This window comes from Numida meleagris, chromosome 1 (genome assembly GCF_002078875.1).
Source record: "Numida meleagris isolate 19003 breed g44 Domestic line chromosome 1, NumMel1.0, whole genome shotgun sequence".
NCBI lineage: Eukaryota > Metazoa > Chordata > Aves > Galliformes > Numididae > Numida > Numida meleagris.
Window position 1 is genome coordinate 109,972,572 of NC_034409.1, and position 20,342 is coordinate 109,992,913.

The following is a 20,342-nucleotide window of genomic DNA, read 5'->3' on the forward strand; positions in this document are numbered from 1 at the left end:
TTTTAGAAACTGCTGTCATTTCTTGAGAACTGCTGCTTCCACAGTCAGTGGAGTTTTTATGATGATCATTAATGTAAGTTTTCTTAAGGTCTGAGACAAATTACTAGACTGGAGTCCTACTTTGTCAGCGGATTAATATTTAGGATAAAGCACAGAAATCTTTTGCTGTTAGATACTGAAGTCTAGATTCATTATGCATGAATGAGATACCTAAGGTAGTCAGTGGAGAAAAGGAGGCACTTCAGATTTTAGGGGCACCTGAAATTAAATACAAGGAAATAATGTCTTGTGTGATTTTGGGGGGTAAGATAATTGATTACTATCAGTACTTCTGTGGCACAACTGAAAAAAAAGGAGAAAAACACAGTAATGTTAAGCAAATCAACAAGTACAAATATAAAGGATGACTGTGGAAAAAAATAAATATTTTACCTCTGAATTAGCATAATAAATGCAAAAAAACCCACACTGTGGTTTCTGTTAAAAAGGAGTAAGTTCTCTGTTAGAGATTTTTTTTTTTTTTTTAATATAACTGATATATGCTGAATGTAAAAAGTCATCCCCTTTCACAGAAATAGGACATACAAGTCAATTATTATTGGACATCTCTCTCTTCCCTTCAGAAGTTAAGTTCTTGATTCAGAATAAAGCAAGTGAAGATGCCCAAATGTGGAGTGGTCCCCCAAAAAAGGGAAGCAGCCTACAATAGAAATTCAAATTGCATAGGGTTGATTGAGTTTACATGCCACTGTTTTCTCTTACCTGTTGTTATAAGTAAAGGCATAAGAAAATTTGCTTTTTTGTTATTTTTTGACGCAGATAGCAGCAACTGTAATTCTGTCCAAAAGTAACAGATTATGAATATATGGTAACAGTAAATTTCAAAACAAATGGAAGTTGGACAACATTTTGCAGATAAAAATTCTTCAAAGGAAAGTTTTAAAATGTGCATTTTAGTTTATCACATAAACAGTGAAAAATTAAGTGAAATTCAGTATTCCCTTTGCTACTATAAGAATTTTTGTTGTGTAAAAATTATTTGTGTTATATGAATATGTGGGAAGAAATTGAGTATTTCCAATCAGCATAACCTCTGTCAGGGTTAGTGGAAGAATGAGTGCCTGAAATGGCAAGCTGCAGACATAGCAGCTGTCAGTTCTGAGGTGACATATGCAGAAGCCAATCTGTCTGTTCCGAGAGAGCTGATGGACTGCTTCAAACTGTCTTGTTCTGTGGATACTGTGTCTGGGAATGTGTCTTAGTCAATACTCCACTGTGTGAAACCTTCTGTTCAAGTAGTTTTGGTCACTGTTTCATAGCACTGTGTAAGGTTCTTGAATGTAAAGGTTGATTGTACTCCTATCCTGCAATAAGCCAATCACAGAGATGAAAGTTCAGAGCCGTCAGATCTGTAGCCTGGAATGCTCTAGCCGTCGCAAAATCTTACATATGCTTTGGACTTCTATATAGAATCGGAGTGTAACTTTTGCTGAAAAATTGTGCTGGGAAATGGATGTTAGATCACTGATGGTCACAATGAACTTCAGGTACAGTCCTTAATAGTGCAAAAGAAGAAAAAAGCTGCTTTCAAACAAAAGTTAAAGATAAAAGCCCTGCCAACTGTGACCTTATTTTTTAGTTTGTTTCCCAGTTGGATCTGTTACCTTCAGAGAGTTGCATCTTTGAGCATGTAGAATCATAAGGCAGCAGACTCCCATTGGAAGCTGGTGACATTTTGCCTGGAAAAGGAAATGCTGAAACAGAACTGGAAAAGAATAAAGTAATATATCTGTTAACAAATTGGCTCTTAAATCTTTGCACTTATTTGACAACACTGCTTGTGAACATGATTTCATTCAGTAGGTCACCAATTTCTTTCATCTTGCGGCCCATGAAACCTTTAGGATAAACAGTGTGCTACTGCAGGCATCTGTGAAAAGTAGCAAATGGCAGCAAAGCTGCTTCTTGATAAATGTTGCTGTACAAGGGGCAGCACCTCAACCAGAGAATTCTTAAATGGTACAAAAACGTATACGTGATGAAAAACATTCCTCTGATATCACCGTGTGGCATATGACTTTATCGTTCAGAAAGGAAAAGTCAAATATGTAAGGACATATGTTTTGATAATTAGAATCATAGAATCATAGAATTAGCTAGGTTGGAAAAGACCTACAAGATCACCTAGTCCAACCATCCACCTACCACCAATAACCCCACTAAACCATGTCTCTCAACGCTATATCTAAATGTTTCTTGAACACCTCCAAGGATGGTGACTCAACCACCTCCCTGGGCAGCCCATTCCAGCGCCTGACCACTCTTTCAGAAAAGTAGTGTTTCCTAACTTCCAGTTAGTAGTTTCCAGTAGTAGTTTTCCAGTAGCTTCCAGCAGTGTTTCCAACTTGTGGCTATTCCCTCTAGTCCTACCGCTAGTTATCTGGGAGAAGAGGCCGACCCCCTCCTCACTACAACCTCCCCTCAGGTGGTTGCAGAGAATGATAAGGTCTCCCCTGAGCCTCCTCTTCTCCAGACTGAACAATCCCGGCTTCCTCAGCCGCTCCTCATAAGGCCTGTGCTCCAGACCCCTCACCAGCTTCATCGCCCTCCTCTGAACACACTCCAGGGCCTCAATGTCTTTTTTGCAGTGAGGGGCCCAAAACCGGACACAGTACTCGAGGTGGGGCCTTACCAGGGCTGAGTACAGAGGGAGAATGACTTCCCTACTCCTACTGGCAACACTATTTCTGATCCAAGCCAGGATGCCATTGGCCTTCTTGGCCACCTGGGCACACTGCTGGCTCATGCTCAGCCGAGCATCGACCAACACCCCCGGCTCCGTTTCCTCCACACAACCTTCCAGCCACTCTGCCCCAAGCCTGTAGCGTTGCCTGGGGTTGTTGCGGCCAAAGTGTAGGACCCGGCACTTGGTCGTGTTGAACCTCAGCCCAGAGCTCCAGCCTGTCCAGATCTCTCTGTAGGGCCTCTCTACCCCCAGGCAGATCGACACTTCCTGCCAGCTTGGTGTCGTCTGCAAACTTACTGAGGGTGCTCTCAATGCCCTCATCCAGGTCATCAGTAAAGATATTGAAGAGGACAGGCCCCAGCACCGACCCCTGGGGAACACCACTCGTGACCGGTCGCCAGCTGGATTTAACTCCTTTCACCACCACTCTCTGGGCCCAGCCCTCCAGCCAGCTCCTTACCCAACAAAGGGTGTACCTGTCCAAGCCACAGGCTACCAGTTTCTCCAGGAGAATACTGTGGGAGACAGCGTCAAAGGCTTTGAATTTTGTTTTGTTTTGTTTTTAGATGTTTCTGTTCAGAGTTTTAATATTTAAGGTTGGCAGCCCACTGTCTGTCTGTTTGAATTATAACCAGCTCCTAACAAAATGTGTATTTCTCTTGAAAGATTGTGGGTTTTTTAATATTCCAGCAGTTCAATAGGTGGTGTTTTAAGACAACTTTCTCCTTTACATCCAAAAAACTTCAAAATTCTGGATATATAAACTTATATACTTACTGATTTTTCGGTATGGTCAAACATTGATTGCATTTAAAATTGGACCGTACAGTGAGATTAAATTTCCACTACGTAATTTCTGAGTGTAACATTAAATGGAGATTGTGTTTGGACAGTATTCTGACTTCTGTTACAAGAAAGGGTTAAAAAGGAATCTCTGCACATCTGAAAGAGTAGTCAGAAGAGAAGAATTTGTTGTTTTGTCTTGCCTGCCTGATTGTGGTTTAGGCTTCTGCGCTGTCTGCTTTCTCATATCAGAAGAAACAAACTCCCGCTGTACAGACGGAAGACAAAATGTCTTAACTCCTAAGAAAGCTGGTAAACTGCTAGTGACAGTACTTCTTGACTGGTTGTAGATATGCATAGCACTTGTTTTCAAGCATGCAAAATTAAAAGTAAAGCTTGTCTTTTTAAGAAGCAGTTTTATTCTGTTAATTAGAATATCAGTTTATGTTTTCATATCAAGATTTTGTTATAATATTGATAGTGGTTGTTAAACTTCAGAGCAAGCTCTTAATTTTGATAACTTTCTGGGTAGTAAGTGCTGAGAACTTGTATTGAGGAGTGAGACTGAGATGCCAAGTATTCAAAATCCTGGGAATTGTTAAGGTTACATTTTCTGAGGCATTTTACAATTATTTTGTTTCATTTCTGTTTCATACCATACACTAGTTATAAAAGAGTACTGCATGTTCAACAAGTATGAAAATAGTAAAGAGGAAGAGTACAACTTGAGTTAACTTTGCCTCTTTTTCCTCTTTTAAGTTGTTAGAGCTGATTGATAGCAAATTTCAGGGTTTTTTAGTATTTTTCATTGCGTTTTCTGTTATTTTTGGTCAAAATAGGGGAAAAATGGAAGAAGTGGAGTGCTGACAGTAAGATAATCAAGTAGAGCTAAAAAGCAAGTTTTAGTGCGGTCCTTTCAATATAATTGATTAATGTTTTAATTGCCCTCCAGTAAGGCTTGTCACTTTCTTGTGGCCCTAGAGAAGAGGTTAATTGTCTAAAGATGTGAAATGTCCTCCCCTTTGGCTGAAACTAAATGATTTATTCCTCAATCTTTCATCCTTCTTTTTCACAACACACAGTATAGAACAGAATTTGTCCCAGCAAGTGGCAATAGAACTATTAGAAGCAGCAAAATAAATATCTTTCTATCATACGTTAGTTGAGAAGCAAGGTAACATCCTTTTGCCATTTCTGGACTTCTCGTGTTTTAGAAGACACTTATCTTTTTTGTATGTCCTCATTTTTACTGTGACTGTTTGAAGAGTTAATGATAAAATTTTAATTTTGTAAAATCTTGAACATACTATTTTAATTCTAGTAAGTATACACAAGAAATGCATAAAGATGTGAACCTGGACAGGATGAATTATTCACAGGTTATTGACATATATATGTATTTTCATGCTAACTTCTCTGTAATTTCATTTCTTTTAAGATGCATGTCTGACTTAGGAAAGTACACTCAATAATCATGCTGTGTGTCATGCATTTTTAGCAACGCCTCCTGCACTTCAGTCAGTACGTGGCTGAAATTTGTTTTCTTAACAGGTGTATAAATAAGAAACATAGTAACTGGAGGTTGATGAGTTTTGGTGGGGTTTATTTACTTATTTAGGAAAAGGTAAATACAAATAATTGTGTGTGCAACTGAACTTTCTCCTACATTATCAGATAGCAGAAAGCTTTGCTTTTAAGAACTTCAGCAGTGGCCGAGACTACTGAGTATAGCGTGTTTTGGCAGCAGAAAGTGAAGTTATTTATGTGAAAGAAACTGATTTATCCTGACTTCTCTTTTCTTTCCACAAGACAGAGGTGTAACTGTCCTCTAGGCAATGTTTTTGGGGGGAGTGACATCATTCACTCTTTATGTATTTATTTATGTATGTTCAGCATTTGCATTGGACCACAAGAAGGAGGATAAAGTTAGTTGCAATTTATCTGACTTCTAAAACATAATGGTGTTTTATGTGACAAAGGCACATGAAGGCACTTCTGTAGCTTGACGGTTTTAGGCATTGAAGGTCTGCCGTCTGCCAACCAGTGGGCCTGTTAGGTCTGAGATGAAAAGCTGAACTCCTTTTTGAGCACCCTAATGTTGAGCACCCAAGAACTCCTTGCTGTGCACTCTGAATGCTGGGATTCTTATCAACTGTGTATTTTGAGTGTTTCCATCCACTATTTTCCATATTTGAATACTGTCCTCTGAAGATATCTGTAGAATTCTGAGTAGTTTTGTAAGGTCACATTAATCAAGGCCTTTGGAAGTTGAATTTTGATTATTTGCAAGGATGAGAGATTTCCCAGCTTCCTTGAGCAACTTGTCCCAGAGTAATCACCACCCTCACTGTGAAAGAAATGTCTCTAATATCCTAAAAATAGTTGTATCTTGTATCTCATCTAACAAAAATAATTTGTATATTGGTTAACCAAAAATGGTTACAGGTATAACCATCTTTATATTGTACAAATTGTAAGCCAAAAGTTTTTATTTGAAGAATAGCACTGTTTTGTGAATATTTTTCTTGGAACAGTTTCTTTTTCTCTCTTTCAGAGACTTAGGTTTTTGTAACTTTCTGTCCTCAAGAGCATTTTCCCATACTTTGAGCTTTATTTAAGATACTGCTTATGGTGTTTGATGTTTGATTTATTGAGAGAAGTAGAATATGCGGTTTAATTTGATTTTATAGTGGAATGTATGATGTATTTATTCAGGATTCATAGATCACTTCTGGTAGAAGAGTACATAGTTTTTGTAAATCTGCTCCAAAAGCATGGGAGGTTTGCAGTATCCCTTAACCTCTCGAACTTTCCCATGTCATCCTACAAACTCTGGATGTATGGCACTGTTCAAATCAGGAAATGTTTAAAAATGAAAAGCCAAAACCCTAAGCTGCTAGATTTTATATACAAAACAGCTGTGGAACTTGCAGCTCAACTATCGTCTTTATCATGGTAACATAAACCGGATATTATTAGGACCCATCATTACTTTATGTAAAGTAGCATATGATTTCAGTAGTTTGTTTTCTTGTTCTTACAGCTTTATGACAAAATAAACACAAAATCTTCACCACAGATCAGGAATCCTCCAAGTGATGCTGTACAGAGAGCCAAAGAGGTAATGCTATGAATATATATTTTTTACCTAGAAAGTTTTATTGTATTTAACGCAATGTGTTTTTTTATCTTTATTAAGACATGTATTCTGGCTTGTAATATGAATTATTCAGGAATTCTACCATTGCTTACTTAAGTTACATAACATGTTGCTTAAACTTGTAGAATTCCATTGTGTCTGTAAGGATTATATATATGTATTATTCGGTTTCATCATTTAACCTTTACTGCAGCACTATCAGTATTAAAAAGGAATACTCATTAGGTAAATGCAGTATCTTTTTACATTCAATATAGATCTCTGCAGCAAAAGTCTGATATGACTTCTACACAAAAATTAGATATATTACTAGGCATCAGCTTCTTTAAATTGGAAAAAAGAAGAGTAGCATGAATAATTCCAAGAAGTGAAATATAGAGGTGCAGTAAAATTGGCCCATTATTACAAAAGATAAATAGGCTACAGATTTTCTTACACCGGGCAAATAGTATTTTTGCAAGAAGCAAAAAAAAGAAATAGTTGTATTATATATTGTCAGTAGAAATAAATTTAGTTGTGGGGGGTAATGTCATAGAAAAGAAATGTTTACAGTGTTATTAAAATAGAATGGAAAGAGACTTTAAAACAGTGAAATAACTGAAGTCACAGTGATGAAAACCATAAAGTTCTGTAGAATTTCCCAGCAGTTAATCCTGGGAACTGATCCCAGAAGCAGAATACTCTGCTTCTGTTGTTCAAGCACTTACATGTTGAAAATCAAGGTGAAAGTATAGATTTGCAGGCAAAGGAGTTAAATCTAACTCCCTCCTTCTTCACCTCATGATAAGCTGAAGTACAGCCCAGATTTTATAAAGAACAGGATCTTGAAGGTGGGGTAGCATGCAATTCTAGTCTTTAAACATTTAATTTGTGGAGAGAACATTTTTATGAGTATTTTTAATTCTGCTTTTAAAGTGATTGTTTTGATAAGCTGATACCATGTATGAAAGTAACAATTGGTGGTGAGTGATATATGTGACGTGTAGGTTGGTGCTTTACTTCTGTCTCTGAGTATATCTATTAAAGCATTACCATCAATTCAAAAAAAAAAAAAGTGCAGCTGTTTCCATCACATTTATTTAATGTCTCAGAAAGTAAGGAAGTTGAAATTAGGTGTTTTGTTCTCTTGGGGTAACAGTCTCAAATGCCCTTTTCTGTCAAAAACATTTTTTATAATCTTTCAGAGAACTGACCAGCGTGAGGGTCAGTTACTATGAGTGTCTTTTGTATGTGTTTGCAGGTATTGGAAGAAATTTCATGTTACCCAGAAAACAATGATGCAAAGGAGCTAAAGCGTATTTTAACACAACCTCATTTCATGGTAAGCAAATGCTACTCCTTGCCTTTAATTTAAAAATATGTATTTTTTTTTAATTTAAAAACTTTAGTTCACTAAGTTCTCCCTGAAATCTGCAGGTGATGAAACTATACAGTACAGTATTCCTATTAATGTTTCTAATCTGCTGACCTGGCAAAATAGCTACTATTAGTACTACTGTTGGTCTCCACCATTGTGGGTCAGCAACATATTGAGACTGTTGTTTAATTGTCACAAAGATAACCAGCAGATTTTAGGAATGCTCATTTAGAAAGCTAGTTCTCATCAGACCAGACTGCTTGAAATATTTTGCTCTCATTACTTGTGTTTTAAGGAGAGTAAGCAGCAAAAAATCTCAAAGCCACGCTGATAACGGAAGTTACATATTACTGATTTTAGATATTTTCACTGATTTTTTATAATGACAACACAGGAGGGATTTTTTTTCGCGTACACAGCATCAGGCAGTTATTTCTCTAGTGTAAAATTACTGGGCTAGTTAAGCTGCTAAACACTTCCATACGTCAGTGCAAAGGCCTGTAGTTCAGCGCTGAAAACTGTCTGCAGTATGGAGTAATCGTACTTACGGTGAAGTCTCATGGTCTGTTTTGGGAGGATCTGGGAGATATGTTGAGAGAGGAGTGAATCTTTTTGGGTATCCATAGGCAGAGCAGGAATTCTCCTTTTTCTTTTTCCCAAGGTCTTGCTGGGATAAAGGTATGTTCTAACAAGACAGGTTGTGAAGTTCTTGCAAAGTCAAAGTTCATTTAATGTTATTTTACAGTACATCAGTAGCTTGTAGAGTCTGGTGAACTGACATTACAAATCAGCTCCTGTTGTGTGTGCCTGACTTGTGTGCAGCCATTGGCCTAAATTCAGGGATGTCCTTGCTTCATAGCAAGTTACCAAAGCTTGGTGTTTTGAAAGCAGTTAAAGGATTTCTTTTGTTTATTCCGTGGATAAAATTCACGAATTTCAAACTCAGTGTTTTCTTCAATCTGCTGTACACTGTTGTCCATTTATAATAATGAATTGTGACTTTCCGTAACACAAGGATTATATACAGGTAGGTTTGTGGAATTTGCTCATCTGAAAGATGGATTACTGTAAGTCTGAAGGGTATACCTTATTTCCAAGATAGAGTGATCTGAAATCAACCTCATATTCAGATATGAGATGAAAACTGGATAGCTGCCTGTCCCAGTACCTTCTTTTGATGGCCAGAATAGCTTTGTCTGCATTTATTTTATTATTTCAGCTTAGTTCAAGAGTATTTTTTTGAAATGAATCTCCTTATTGTTCCCTTACAATACTTTGTTTGTGTCATGTAAAGGGCTCAGAGCATGCAAGCAAGACTCCTTGAAGGTAAAATTAAACTTAGGGAGATGTACACGAGAAGCTAGACAGTGTAACCTAGCAGTTGATGGGCACTCAGACCACAGGGCAAGGTGGAAGCTGGTTAGAAGTTAAAATTCCTGCAATAAGTGCAGCGTGTGCATCGTGTCCTCTCTAGCCCAACTGCTTTGCTCTGTTGATCCATTCCTGTTTCACTGCCCTGATTGCTGATCTCTGCAACATGTTGATATGTTGTTGCCCCAAGATGATACCTGTCCTAATGTCCATAGTAACTGTGGGTCAACATTTAATAGGAATACCTACTCGAAACAAAACGTACAACAAGGTAGAATGGTCCTCAGCCGTGTTGACGGAAAGATAAAAATTTTAAAACTACCACAGACTACACTCTCTGGTACTTACCTTCTGTAAATTAAACATGACTGATTAATTTTTTTTTTACCTTTTTTGCATGAGTACCACGTAGTGCTGTGAAACCATTAGGCAATGTGGAGAAAGAGCATTTTTAAAGTATAAAACTATTTTCAAATGAGGCATCAGTGAAAATGACAGTGAAGTATCAAAATTTAATTGTTAAACAACAAGGAAAAGTACATCAGAAATCATATTTTATTAGGTATGATCTGTATTTCCACCTGATATCCTCATAAAATAAAAACCAGCTGTCAGAGTTCTCTTGCTGCAATTCTATGAAAGGAATTTTTTATCACGAATAAGCTGCAATTGCACCACAAGCACTTCACTAAGCATTTCACTAAGTTGTGGCAACCCAAGCAAAGCCTCTCTCTTTTCCCCATGTTTCATCCTTTCCCTTGTAGTTCTGACATACATCTTATACTGCACTTAGGCATTGCACTGTGCTAAACTGGTAGAAAACTGCTCTAACAAAGCAATGATCAGTTTAGTGAGAAAAATTAGGGACAACTGGAATACTGCCAGAGCCCATATCAACAAGAGGAGAAATGGCACAAACATGTAAACCAGCAGTTAAGCCAGCATATGTCGCTGCAGAACCATACCTTTAGGGTGCAGATAGCTTCCAAATGTCAGAGGCTATCCCATTCTGTCCATTCCACTCCCGCTTACAGATGCATCTTTTATAATATTGCAGACTTTACAAAATTATTTTTATTTATGTGGCATTTTGCCAAACTTTCTTTTAGAGGAGAAATTGTTGAAATTGATATTATTATGAAAGGAAATAACTAAAACAGTATTGTTGGTTTACATTCAGTGTCTTTGCCAAGCGTTATGAAGAGCAATACTCTGGTTAGTAAATTATTGAGCTCTGATGCACAGAAACAAGAGCAATAAGACACATAGGAACATGTATGTTAACATATACATAGTAACAGTGTTTTACAGTTATTTTTATTGTTATCTAATGTGTACCTAATTAGAACATAATGAGGTACAATCCATCCCATTTACGTATACATTTAAATGTGTTTATAGTTTAAGTTATGTATAAGGCTTTATAACTCTACGTATATAGCCAGTAAAGTGTGGGTTTTTCAGTATTCTTATTGGGATGGAGATGTTCATGTTCAAAGTTTTTTGTTTTTTTAGTTTTATTTTTTTCTTGTGTGCCTTATGGATACAGGAATGCATTATGAGTTTATTCTGTGCATTTCAAACATTCTAATGTTAATTTGCATACAAGTCTTTCAGCAATTAATTAGTTTAACAATCTTTTTAAAGATTATCAAGTACCTTTGTTGTGTACAAATTTCAGAGCTTTCATTCTATTACACAATTCTCAGTATTTCGAACACACTAAAGAGGTTTTTTTCTGTAAAATGTTCAATTATATATGTTTAGTATATGGCAGCAGTTGAAATGTTTGCTGAGCTAAAAGAAGACTTTCAATTAATTAAATATTAGAAGGTTTATCTGTCATTACGTGCCTTCCTACACTGTTCTTTGCAGATAATGGTCATGTAACATAGTAGAGTTATTGTTCTCACAAAACTTTTATTTTCAGCAGGATTTACATGTTCTGGAATGGATAAAGAAATAGGGATAAAATGTACATGTTCAGAATTAACAGAAATGCTTGAAAATAAGTATCTTTTGGTAATGTCCAGTAGCAGTGTTTCTCTTACTTTTAAACAGTTTTCACTGTTTAATTCAAGGTTTCTGTACTTAAATATCTGGTGCTTGTGAATTTGTCTAAATTTTTGTTGAAACATTGAGAAGTCATATCGTGTAACTGTGAAACTTTAAAAGGTTCAAATTACGTATTTTATATGAAAATAAAATATATATCACTGCTAAAAATATAAAGCAAGGCAAGTGAAGCAAATGTAAGGCCATGAATTACATAAGAAATGCCATATTGAAGGGTGGAGAATACAGGTACAGGCAGGTGTGTGAAGCTGAACAAGTAGTTTTCTCATCTTAACTGGGGCAACTGCAAACAGCTTCCAGATAATAGAATTTGACTCCTGTATAGGAATGTTCATATATAAGTTAAATCAAATGTAGAATTGATTTAGCTAAAGTAGTTTGACTTAGATTTATAGTGCAGACCTCTAAACAGAAAATGTTATTAAAGTAGTACAGATGGAAGCGGAGGAATTGCTGAGAAATTGTTGCAAGTTTCAACTTAGTGGTAAACTAAATAAATTAAATGCTGGTACAGTCAAATGTTTAACTGAAATAGTATTTACGTAGATGGTCTTTAAACATTGGAAAAACAGGCAAGAATGTGGGCAGAGCATTACTAGTTAAGGGAATTCTGTTCCACCATTATAATGCTGAATTCCCAAATACAGTTTAATTTGAAGAAAGTTAACTTAAACTGTTAATGAAGTCAGCTTTTATGACACAATGCGCGTTTAAAGTGCTGTCTTGGGAACACATTTAGAGTATAACAGAGGCCATGGAAATCCCATTTCTGCCTTGGATTCCACTTCAGAAATACATCTTGTGGGGATGATTTTTTAATCACTATTTCAGTTTGCTTTGCTTAAACATTTTAATTGAAGATAAAGATGTTGCAGAGTCAGGTTTCCCTGCCAAAAAGAATTCAAGTCTTGCAAGACTGATGGGTTTTGCAAGAGCTTTGAGCATTTAAATGACAGTTAACAATATGTTAGCTATAATACAGATTGACCTATCTGCAGTAGTGGCTGATATCTCTACTGTATATTGTGAGATCTAGGGTTGATTTATCATTCCTTCTCTGAGAAGCTCAGCCTTTTGGGTACAGAGGTGGGATCTTTCTCTGTTTGGTCCTTGATGAGTAAATACAGGAGTAGTACAAACACGTTCACATACAAATTGTATTTATTTTTTTGATAGAAACAATTTGGCTATAATATACTCCTTGTTAAGAGTTAAATGCAAGTGTGAAATGGAGATGATCCAGGGGTCTTAAAGATACCCTGGAGAAAAGTGAAATGTCATATCATAAAAAGCTTGGTGCTTTTGAATACTGATTTGCAAATGATTATTACACTTCGTCCAACTTCATCTTACAATGGTGTGTTACACTTCTAACAGCTATGCAGGCTTCTTGCCTTTGTCCTCGGTTAGTATACTTACACAGTCAGTTGTTTTGATTATCAAATATATCTATAACGTGTAGTCAGTCACATGATGTACCATTCTTTGCATCAGGAAAGAGAGTAAAACTAATGAGGTCATATTTGACCATTTTCTTCTTTTACATTGTTATTTTCATCCAGTGTTTTGAACTCAGTGCCGCGGTGCTGGGTCTGTGTTCTAGCAGAAGGGGAGAGTATGGAAGTGGTTATGCTAGTAAACAAAACACACAGTATTTCATTGTTTCATTCGGTAATGATTCACAGTCTGTCTTATTATAGTGAAGTACCGTGGAAACTGAATACCTTTTTGTTTTTCTGAAGTAATTATTATGGAATAATTTGCTTAGAAAGGTAGCTTCCTAATTCTGTCTGTGCTCATAAATAAAGTTAGCTTAATTCTGGTACCTTGCAGGTGTTGAGAAGATAAGGGAGGGGGAAATAACCTCATTCTCACTGAGGTATCTACAGTAGAAAATTATGTTTACTCATGCAGATTTTGAAGGTTCAGTATGTGTATGTGGATTTGCAGTCTGATGAAGTTTAACTTATACTCACTTCATAGAAAGTGAAAGGCACAAATACCTTGAGTTTTACATCTTATTTCTGGAGAGTTTCAGAAGTATTTATAAGCAATGAGTGGGAGCGTCAGAGATGGTGGAAAATGATGGTATTTTGTTACTGTAATCTCCTCTAGGCCTTACTTCAAACTCATGATGTAGTGGCACATGAAGTTTACAGTGATGAAGCGCTGAGAGTTACACCTCCTCCCACCTCTCCATACTTAAACGGAGATTCTCCAGAAAGCGCCAACGGCGACATGGATATGGAGAATGTAACGCGAGTTCGACTGGTGCAGTTCCAGAAAAACACAGATGAACCGATGGTATGGGGAGAACCTCCATATTTTGCTTCACTCTGTACTGATAAAGATCGGCATTCTCTTGATTTCAGTAAAAGTTTGTGCACTGAGGAGTTGGCAGTATAGTTGGAATAGTTCAGCACCATTGTATATACTTACCTTCCTGTCTAAATCCTTCTGTTAAAATGCTGCAGCAGCACCACTGTAGCTGTTTTTGTTTAAAAAACAAACTTGTAGTTATACCAGATTAGGCTTTACCATGTAAAACTGAACTGGACAATCTGGACTTGAATACAAAATTACATTCTTAACAAACCAGAATCTTAGACAATGATTTATTAAATTATGGCATCTTCGTCTTATAAATAGCATCTGTTTTCATTGCTCGTACTTAAGGGAGTGGCAAATTTTATTACCGTAAAATATACATCCTGTCTTCAAGCTTTTTACGAGCAATGACTGTTCTTATCCACTCAAGAGTCATGCTGCTGAATGTTTTGTGTTAGGAGTATAATACACTTCCTCTTCTAGGGAATCACTTTAAAAATGAATGAGCTGAACCATTGCATTGTGGCAAGAATTATGCACGGAGGAATGATTCACCGGCAAGGTAATTATTTGTCATAAATAGTTATTTAGAACATTTTGTATAAATTGTATAACAGAGTATATTCCTCATTTTGATTGCTACTATTCCATGGCAGTATGGACTTCTGTCTAGGTGGAACCTGTTAACTACCTTTATCTCCTTTTATTTGTATATGTCAGCCCTTTATGCTTCATGTAGGCTTTAATTAGGGGAATGCTATTATAGCTCAGTGGGAGACACTAATTTCTCAAGCCATATTTATTTAATCCTCTTTAAAAAAAAAAAAATCCTTAGACTAGTTAAAGATTATTTTTCTTTTTTTTTTTTTTACTTTTTTGTTTTACTTTTCCTTGCAAAAATGCACGAACCTTGTTCAACAAAGAAATAAAACTTCTCTATGTATTTTCAAGCAATTCTTGATGATCTTTGTACTTTTGATATTGAGGCTCAAAAAAAATTGTGAAGCAAAAAAAGTCCTTAGTTTAGGAAGAAAGTCTGCTTCTAACTGTTCTTAGGTAGTAATGATCCTCTGCAAGGTATTGTTTCATGTGACTATTCCATAATGGGAGTAATAGAAACCTTTTAAAACCTGTTAAAAAAATCCAACCATGCACATTAGAACTCTGTTTTCTCCTTTAAAATTACATGGTGTCTTTTACTTCTGAAAATTTGGGAAATTTAACCTATATTATATGTGCTTCATCTAACTGAGGTAGCTCTTCTGCACATAGGTTTAAGTGGAAATGAACCATATTACAATTTTTCTGTAATATTTTCATGGTTTTTCGGTGTTTCTAGTTTTTTTAGTGCTTTAGCTGCCTCTTAGCTTTACTACGTCATTTAACTGCCTGCATTTAGAACATTTTTACTGAATAGAACAGCACAAATGTTGATAGTGATCTTGAGTGCAACATGTTTTTGAATCCTACTGAGAAGGTCTGTGGCTTTCATTTGTTTCTAATTTTATTGTTTCTTCTATCACCACTTGCTATGTGGAGAAGTGCCAGGCAGTAATAGCAATGACTAGATAACAGACCTATGGAGAGTGTTACCGGAGCTATATTATTCCACGTCTAGCACTATTAAGCATAAACCCGTAAACCACACAATTCCCAGTCACAAAATTGGAACTGCCGTGAAGTCTGCCTCCATGTGCATATCAGATGGATGTAGTCCTGTTGATTATAAAGCTGTCCTTGTTCAAAAGATGGGGAAGTTGAATTAGGAAGATTAGCTTGTAAAGACGGTATCAACTTTTACCTCCCAGGGAATTCAATTTGATGAAACACCAATTTCAGTTATTAAAAATTGTCTTTTAATTTACTTGTCTATTTTTTCAGGGTAAATAAATGGATTGTATCTCAGATCTCAGGCTTTTGACTATGCCTTGGTTTTCTCCTTTGTTTCTGTGCTTTTACTTACCTCAATTGTCCATTCACTTTTTACGTGTGGTTTCTGATAAGACCCCTCATGCTCTAAATACCGTTTTCAGGGGCAGTATCTTACCTCCTACGTTTTTTTCCAGCTGACTGGTTTAGGCTAATACATGTTAAAAAGTGAAATCATTTTTAAAATACGTTTAAGAAAAGATCTCAATTTAACATTAAAAACTGTAGAATTTCCAAATAAGTGAGAGGACTTTATTGACTGCCCGTTTAACCCCACTGGAAAAACAGCAGTTGTACACTGTCAGTGCTGCATTCTTGAAGTGACTTAAAGTGAAATTCACCCAAGCAGAGTTATGCTGATATCCCTGGCAAGGTTTATTGAATTCCAACAAAATGCAGGTGATGACTTTGTGAAAACACAATGATTTGTTCACAGCCTTTCACTTTCCAAGCTACAGAGTTTCCTGTTGACTACAAAATATGTTTCTGATTAGGGGCTCCCAGAATTTGTTCTGCCTTCTCCCTCATAGGATAGGATTTCTTATACTTCCCTGCAGAGCAAAAGTACATACTTCCTAAAACTGTCTTCATTCTGGCTTGCAAAGGCAAAGACATTTACTCCAGAAATACACCCATTTTCTGTTACCACAAATGCATTATACATTTGGATAGCTTGAGTCCTGAGTAAACATAGCACAGCCAATAGAAAAGGTACCAAAATTAGATGATTAAGCATAGCTACCATGGGAACTACTAATGATATGGAATTATTAAAAAATTTCAAGAATACTCCTTTCTAACAGGAATGTATTTAAAGAGTAAGATGTTCCTGCAAATACCATGGATGTTTTCTGGGAGAGCTGCTAGAAGATTATGTAGGCTTGAACTATTCAAATCTAAAATTGTCATCCAAAAGAGCCTCCTACGTTGCTTCTAATCCTGAGGATTATCTAGTGCCACCTCCCTGATTTATCTTTTGTAGTGTCTCAGAGCCTTGTTGTGGCATGCCATTCCCATCTCACCTTCAGTAGGTCAGTTTGTGACTTCCCTTAGCTAAGTGGATACTTGTTTCATCATCTGGGCTTGTAGATAGTCATACCAATCATTCACACTCAAGTTGAAGTCAAGTGTATCTACAGAAAATGCATCCTGTAACAGTGGCAAATGTAAATTAGAGACATGAAAAACAGTCTGACTGATAAAATTAAGACCATGTCCAGAAGCTAGACTACATTAAGCAGTAGTCTGATAAAATACTGGTTGAATATCTCTGCTGAACTTTTCCAGCCATCTATTTGTAGCGGAATTTCTATTCAGTGTGTGTGTTTTTTCAGTTCTTTACCTGAAAGAGAACTGATGTTTTCTTTCGATATACTGTATAACGTGCCTGGGCACCTCATGCTGGCATATTGACTGCCGTCTCAAAGACAGATTCTTTTGCATCATTTCCAGCATCCTTTTATGAATTAGCAAAAAAAAATTGTATTAATATCGTTTCATATTTATGCCTCTGTATGAATATTAGTACTGGCTTACAATTCTTAGTTTGTGTGAGTAATTATGTTGATTGTGTGTTATGTTAATTCTGCAGGTACATTACATGTAGGGGATGAAATCCGAGAAATAAACGGCATCAGTGTGGCAAATCAAACAGTAGAACAGCTACAAAAAATGCTTGTAAGTGCTTGATATCTTTCCCCTGTTCTTTATAAAAGCATTTGTCATATTTTTACAAAACTTTCCAAAATTGTATTGTGACATCCCCTTTCTCTTCTATTCTTGATAGCCTACTGGTGCCTGTAATGCAAAATCTTTCTGCATTCAGCTGTTAATAAGTTTTAAGAGTTTCAACTTACAACTCTTGTAATCCATGGTTATTGGTATTACAAAAAAAGAAAAAAAGTACACCAAGCTCAAGCAGTCTGGCTTTTTGGAGGAAAATGGTGTCTTGTCTTAGTCAATTTGATATTCTGCAACTTAATTTTTTTTGTTTGCAACCCTAATCTTGGCGTCTTGGATGATAATTACTATTCCTTTTGTTGCGCCCAGGACCAAATAGACAAGCTTAAACAAGTCCAGGCAAACAGTATATTGTAGACTCAGAATAGGCCAGCCAGAGAGAAAGGGAAAAACTCCAAGAACCTTTGAAGTGATCTCCTTACCTTTCTGCTCAGATCAAGTCCTGTGGTTGTCAGCCATATGGTGGCACTTAAATTTCAAATATTCTTTGAGAAATTATAGCTGTGCTAATATGTTGCTGCAGTGTACTTGTGTTCTACAGCTACTTCTTATTCTGCTTTTTATGAATATTCTTACCCTGTAGCAAATGCAAACCAACAGACCCCATCTTCTGTTTTTATGTAAAACTATTTCTTATGTTTCTACCTTTATGGAAGTGACATGCAGCTTTTCCAGAAACTGTAAATATGTTTTCACTATTTCACACATGTAATTAAAGAGAAGAAAATGCCACTTTTGTAGCAAGGACTGTATAGATCACAAGCATATAGCTACAAAGGAAAGACTGACATGGAAGAGGCCTACACATCTGTGAATTTCTCACCTTAAAATACGGCTGTATGTAGACATTCGAAAACTGGTCAGGTGACCTGGTCTTGCAGGTACATAGGCAGGAGGAGACAGGTCAAGGAGAGTGTTCCCCCTCTGATAAATGAGGATGGACAAGTGGCTTCCTCAGACATCGAAAAAAGCCGAGGTGCTCAGTAAGTGCTTTTCCTCGGTCTTCACTGGTGGTCAGGCTCTCCATGTCTGCCAGGACCCTGAACCTCGAGGTGTGGGTGAGAGGAGCGGATTCCGTCCCACTGTAACAGTGGAACAAGTCCGAGACCTCCTCATGAAACTGAATGTATGGAATTCCATGGGGCCAGATGATATCCATCCTAGAGTTCTGAGGGAGATGGCTGATGTGGTCTCCGAGCTGCTCTCCATCATATTTGAAAAATCATGGCTGTCCAGTGAAGTCCCCGGTGACTGGAGAAAGGGAAATGGGAAACATTACTCCCATTTTTAAGAAAGGGAGAAAGAATGACCCAGAGAACTACAGGCCAGTGAGCCTCACCTCTGTGCCTGGGAAGATCATGGAGCAGATCCTCCTCCTAGAAGATGTGTCAAGGCACATACGTGACAAGGAGGTGATCCGAGACAGCCAGCATGGCTTCACCAAGGGCAGATCTTGCCTGACCAATCTGGTGGCCTTCTACGATGGAGTGATGGCATCGGTGGATGGGAGAAGGGCAACGGATGTCATCTACCTGGACTTCTTTAAAGCCTTTGACAGGATCCCTCACCACATTCTTCTCTCCAAATTGGAGAGGTACGGATTTGAGGGATGGACTGTTTGGTGGATTAAGAACTGGTTGGCTGGTCGCAGCCAAAGGGTTGTGATCAGTGGTTCTATGTCAGGGTGGAGGCCGGTCACAAGTGGTGACCCCCAAGGCTCAGTCTTGGGACCAGTGCTCTTCGGCATCTTCATCAATGACATAGACGATGGAATTGAGTGCACCCTCAGCAAGTTTGCAGATGACACCAAGCTGAGCAGTGCAGTCGATACATTGGAAGGAAGGGAAGCCATCCAGAGGGACCTGGACAGGCTGGAGAAGTGGGCCCACGAGAACCTAATGAGGTTCAACAAGGCCAAATGCAGGGTGCTGCACTTGGGCCAGGGCAGTCCCAGGTATTTGTACAGACTGGGGCAAGAACTTCTCGAGAGCAGCCCTGCAGAGAGGGACTTGGGGGTCCTGGTGGACGAGAAGCTGGACATGAGCCAGCAGTGTGCGCTCGCAGCCCGGAAGGCCAACTATGTTCTGGGCTGCATTAAAAGAGGAGTGGCCAGCAGGGAGAGGGAGGTGGTGGTCCCCCTCTACTCAGCTCTTGTGAGGCCCCATCTGGAGTACTGTGTCCAGGCCTGGGGCCTCCAGCACGAGAAGGACGTGGAGTTCTTGGAAAGAGTTCAGAGGAGGGTGACCAAGATGATCAGAGGGCTGGAGCACCTCTCCTATGAGGAAAGGCTGAGGGAACTGGGCTTGTTTTGTTTGGAGAAGAGAAGGTTCCAGGGAGACCTCATTGTGGCCTTTCAATACTTGAAGGGAGCGTATAAACAGGAGGGGGAACCATTGTTCACGAGGGTGGATAGCGATAGGACAAGGGGGAACGGTTTTAAACTGAGATAGGGGAGATGTAGGTTAGATACTAGGAGGAAGTTTTTCACACAGAGGGTGGTGACGCACTGGAACAGGTTGCCCAGGGAGGTTGTGGATGCCTCATCCCTGGAGGCATTCAAGGCCAGGCTGGATGTGGCTCTGGGCAGCCTGGTCTAGTGGTTGGCAACCCTGCACTCAGCCGGGGGGTTGAGACTAGATGATCTTTGAGGTCCTTTTCAGCCCAGGCCATTCTATGAACATTCTATGAACATTCTATGAACATTCTATGAACATTCTATGAACAAACTGATAATACATATTTATCCTTTTGATCAGTGAGAGATTATCTAAAAATTAATAGCATTTCAGCTTTCCTTGAATATTTCTTTTAGGAAAACATACAGCTGCTCTTAGACTAACTATAAGGCTTTC

At 37.8% G+C, this 20,342-nt stretch overlaps 1 protein-coding gene across 7 annotated transcripts in view; it reads left to right on the forward strand.

The window, feature by feature from the left end:
• The window catches only part of CASK (calcium/calmodulin dependent serine protein kinase), a 206,662-nt gene that overhangs the window by 158,289 nt on the left and 28,031 nt on the right, over positions 1 to 20,342 (forward strand). For all 7 annotated transcript variants that reach the window (XM_021407417.1, XM_021407442.1, XM_021407408.1 and 4 more), the window contains 5 exons: positions 6,573 to 6,650; positions 7,930 to 8,010; positions 13,609 to 13,797; positions 14,305 to 14,383; positions 17,342 to 17,427. In XM_021407417.1, the coding sequence (XP_021263092.1) occupies positions 6,573 to 6,650; positions 7,930 to 8,010; positions 13,609 to 13,797; positions 14,305 to 14,383; positions 17,342 to 17,427 (513 nt within the window). The remainder of the gene's footprint in view (positions 1 to 6,572; positions 6,651 to 7,929; positions 8,011 to 13,608; positions 13,798 to 14,304; positions 14,384 to 17,341; positions 17,428 to 20,342) is intronic.